The 4,541-nt window shown below is 45.7% G+C and overlaps 1 protein-coding gene across 1 annotated transcript; it reads left to right on the forward strand.

Annotated features, from left to right (window-relative positions):
- The first annotated feature begins 320 nt into the window (after window positions 1–320).
- On the forward strand, window positions 321–3,976 carry LOC135624101 (transketolase, chloroplastic-like). The gene is made up of 7 exons (XM_065127543.1): window positions 321–901; window positions 1,345–1,435; window positions 1,566–1,671; window positions 1,828–2,110; window positions 2,211–2,359; window positions 2,449–2,602; window positions 2,712–3,976. Exons 1-7 carry the CDS (start codon window positions 392–394, stop codon window positions 3,666–3,668), a joined length of 2,250 nt encoding a protein of 749 aa, XP_064983615.1. The 5' UTR covers window positions 321–391; the 3' UTR covers window positions 3,669–3,976.
- Window positions 3,977–4,541: the final 565 nt, after the last annotated feature.

The following is a 4,541-nucleotide window of genomic DNA, read 5'->3' on the forward strand; positions in this document are numbered from 1 at the left end:
ATATATATATATATATATATTACAACGCCTACAATCAAGAAATTGACCAATCAAAATTTGAAGAAATAGACAAATCTTTCCATGCTGGCATCATTCAAAGCCAAAGTGGGAATATGCTTTTACAACAGGATCCAAATAAAATTCAAATAATAGTAAAATAAAGAGTGAAGATGACATGGCTGAAAAACGCGAGGCAGTCATTTCCTACCCTCTTCGAACGGCTGAGATCACATCAATCTTTCGATCTGACGGCTCCGCAGGCACCATTGGCTCTCGTCGTTCCCTTTTTATTCCCCGGACCGAAAACGTACCCACGACGCACCTGCCAGTGCTTCCTCACCATCTCAAGCCAGATCTTGAGAGGAGAAGAGGAAGAGCTGCGGAGTGAGAGATGGCTACTTCCTCCTCCGTGAGCGCCGCCAAAGGCCTTGTCGGCGTCGCTGTCTCCAGTCATGGTGCCAGCTCCGCCTCCTACGCCGACTGCCTCGCTCTCCCCAGCGGGTTGGCCCTCAGCTCCCTCGCCGGCCTCTCCCTTTCGTCCGCCCCCTCCTCGCGCTTCCTGCAGCAACGTCGGTGGTCGCATCAGCTGCGTCGCCGTGCGGCGCCCGCCAGGGCAGCGGCGGTGGAGACCGTGGAGGCCGCCACCGCGGAGGCCCTCGTCGAGAAGTCCGTCAACACCATCCGGTTCCTCGCCATCGATGCCGTCGAGAAGGCTAACTCCGGCCACCCGGGCCTCCCTATGGGGTGCGCTCCCATGGGCCACATCTTGTACGACGACGTCATGAGGTACAACCCCAAGAACCCCTACTGGTTCAATCGCGACCGCTTCGTGCTCTCCGCCGGCCATGGCTGCATGCTTCAGTACGCCCTGCTCCACCTTGCCGGCTACGACAGCGTCAAGGTCAGGCCTTTGATCTTCTCTGAGGTTTCTTTCCAGATCTGATGAGTATATCGGCCAGAAAGTTGGGAACATGATGGCGATCCGACACCTTTTCTTTTTCCCTCCTGTGATTTGGATCACTTTTGTGCTCTCCTTGACTTGTGAAAAGTTGGGTTTGTTTTTTGGGACGCTTTCGGCCTTTTATTGGAAGCACAAACAGGAAAAGAGATAGACGGATATACCATATTCCATGGAATTTTACCTTTGTCCTTCATAACGAGATATTATGCTTATTATTTTTTAAGTTTAGAGCTTTATAAGTAGTACAACTTTTCATTTGATAAGATCAATTTGGTGCCCCATTGTTAACCAAATTAGAATAGGCTCTCTGTTACATCATCTTCTTATATGTATGAGAGGTGGCCTTCAAGGATGTGGTTTTGACCATTTCAATATGATTTCAGATCGAAGACATACAGCAATTCCGGCAATGGGGAAGCAGGACACCTGGTCATCCTGAAAACTTTGAAACACCTGGAGTTGAAGTCACTACTGGTTTGTTCCCTTGGCACAAGTTTTTATTAGAGGGACATAGTCTGTGTCATGCAAATTAATCCTTGCTTTCTTCCGATCATTGGTTGCTGGAGTACTTAACATCTCCATTGTTTGTGATTAACTGATGCAGGCCCACTTGGTCAGGGTGTTGCAAATGCTGTTGGATTGGCACTTGCCGAGAGACACTTGGCCGCCCGTTTCAATAAGCCTGACAACGAGATTGTCGACCATTACACGTAACTGCTCTTTGTGCATATCTTGTTCTTTCTTGATTTTGATGATATAGATATGTTATACTTGGAGATGGTTGCCAAATGGAGGGCAATGCAAATGAAGCTTATGTTCGCATTGCTAAGTTCTGTGTAAGAACTAACTTGATTTTGATGATATAGATATGTTATCCTTGGAGATGGTTGCCAAATGGAGGGCATTGCAAATGAAGCTTGCTCTCTTGCTGGGCACTGGGGTCTGGGAAAACTTATCGCATTTTACGATGACAACCACATCTCTATTGATGGAGACACGGAGATTGCATTTACTGAAGATGTTAGCGCTCGCTTTGAGGCTCTTGGATGGCATACTATCTGGGTGAAGAACGGTAACACTGGCTACACTGATATTCGTGCTGCCATTAAGGATGCAAAGGCAATTAAAGACAAGCCGACACTTATCAAGGTTTGGTTTCCTGAATTGCTTTTGATTATAAATGATATGATTGACTGATTATTTTAGCTTCTGATTGCATCAGTCTTGATAAAGAACTGAGTTCTTGCAGGTCACGACTACCATCGGATATGGATCACCAAACAAGGCAAACTCGTACAGTGTACATGGAAGTGCATTGGGTGCCAAGGAAGTTGATGCAACCAGGCAGAATCTTGGATGGCCATATGAGCCTTTCCATGTGCCTGAGGATGTCAAGAGGTCAGACACTATGTGATTCATATTCTAATTATCAAATAAAACTATGCAGACTGTGCGTCTAAACGAATTCCCTTGCTTTGTTCTTTCAGTCATTGGAGCCGCCATGTTCCTGAAGGTGCTGCTCTTGAAGCTGAGTGGAATGCCAAGTTTGCAGTATATGAGAATAAGTATAAGGAGGATGCTGCAGAGCTGAAAGCTATCATATCAGGAGAATTTCCTGCTGGATGGGAGAAAGCTCTTCCAGTGACTCTCTTTTGATATTTCACCTCCCATGCTCCTTTCTATATCCACAAAGCATGCTTGTACTGGTAATTGGGTTGTGATAGACGTTAATTTCTTTGCTCCTTTCCAGATATATACCGTGGAAAGTCCTGCAGATGCTACGAGAAATTTATCACAACAGAACTTGAATGCACTTGTGAAAGTGCTACCAGGACTTCTTGGTGGTAGTGCTGACCTTGCATCCTCCAACATGACACTGCTGAAGATGTTTGGTGACTTCCAAAAGGGCACACCCAAGGAGCGAAATGTCCGTTTTGGTGTTAGGGAACATGGGATGGGCGCCATCTGCAATGGCATTGCTCTCCACAGCCCTGGCCTTCTCCCTTACTGTGCTACTTTCTTTGTCTTTACTGACTACATGAGAGCGGCCATGAGGATCTCGGCATTGTGTGAGGCAGGAGTCATCTATGTCATGACACATGATTCTATTGGTCTTGGAGAAGATGGCCCTACCCATCAGCCAATTGAACATCTGATAAGCTTCCGAGCCATGCCCAACATTCTTATGCTCAGGCCTGCTGATGGCAATGAGACTGCTGGGGCATACAAGGTTGCAGTGCTCAACAGGAAGAGGCCGTCAGTCCTTGCCCTCTCCCGTCAGAAGCTTCCTCAGCTTGCAGGAACATCAATTGAAGGAGTTGAGAAGGGAGGATATATCATATCAGATAATTCCTCTGGCAACAAACCAGATCTGATTTTGATAGGCACTGGTTCAGAACTGGAGATTGCAGCAAAGGCTGCAGATGAGCTGAGGAAAGAGGGGAAAGCGGTACGTGTGGTATCCCTTGTTTGTTGGGAATTGTTTGATGAGCAATCGGATGAATTCAAGGAAAAAGTCTTCCCTGCTGCTGTCACTGCTAGGGTTAGTATTGAAGCAGGGGCCACACTTGGATGGGGAAAATACATTGGGAGCAAAGGCAAGGCAATTGGGATCGACCGGTTTGGAGCAAGTGCACCGGCTGGGAGAATATACAAGGAGTTTGGCATAACAGCAGAGAGTATCATCGCAGCAGCCAAATCTCTATAAGACGAAGTTGTTCAACGCTGCTCTGTCACCTGTGATTACAAAGGGAAATTAGATTTCGATGCCCTTGTGAGTTTGATGACACTATAGCAAAAGAAACCTGCTTAAGAGATTGAAATCTGGCTTTTGGCCCATAATAAAGTTCTCGAATGTCCTTGAGCATGTTCTTCTTCATGATTGATGAAGTTGTCTTCATCAGATTTATTTGATTGTTCGACAAACTGTATTTTCTGCTATTTATTTTGAAGCTTGGAACTCTTTTCAAAGTAGTTTCTTTAGTTGGGAAATGTTCTTTCTGCTCTCTTCTTCCAGATTCTTGTAAAGGTCCTCCCGCCTTTGTGTATTGTTCCTCTTGCATGGTTATTGTTACCACGTTAAGTGACGGCACTATGAAATATACATACACATTCACCCCACTCTCTTCTCTCCGGCCACGCGCCCGCCCTCCCCGCCCTAGACATTGGGTATAAATGGTTGAGGATATTTTTCGATAGAAGTATGTTGAGTTTATGAGCCACTCAAGATGGGTGGATCAGCTACCTCCAAAGGATAGACTTCCACGAGACATAGACGTAACACTAACATTTATGGCTGTAGGGATCCTCCCTATCCATCTTGTCCTCTTCTTCAGGGTGGCTCGCAGCGTTTCAGTAGCTTTCATTCTTTTTCTCCATAAATTAATACTGATATATTATTGATACGACGCCGCATCTTTAGTTTTTACCGTAGACACATCTTGTTATAAAAATTCATTTATAGCCTTGAATCGATCTGATTGAAGTCAGATCGATTCATGGGTTGGTTCAACCTGATCGAGTTCTCGATCCAATTCAAATCGATTCTTTCGGTTTGGGTCGAATTGGTTGCAGGTCGAGT

The sequence above is a fragment of the Musa acuminata genome, chromosome BXJ1-3, assembly GCF_036884655.1.
Source record: "Musa acuminata AAA Group cultivar baxijiao chromosome BXJ1-3, Cavendish_Baxijiao_AAA, whole genome shotgun sequence".
NCBI lineage: Eukaryota > Viridiplantae > Streptophyta > Magnoliopsida > Zingiberales > Musaceae > Musa > Musa acuminata.

Bases quoted from the DNA above. Each gene is read 5' to 3' on its own strand.
- LOC135624101 (XM_065127543.1), top strand. From the start codon at position 392: ATGGCTACTTCCTCCTCCGTGAGCGCCGCCAAAGGCCTTGTCGGCGTC. The intron at 1,436-1,565 runs GTTTGTTCCCTT...TAACTGATGCAG, and splicing joins TGGAGTTGAAGTCACTACTG to GCCCACTTGGTCAGGGTGTT. The intron at 2,111-2,210 runs GTTTGGTTTCCT...GAGTTCTTGCAG, and splicing joins ACAAGCCGACACTTATCAAG to GTCACGACTACCATCGGATA.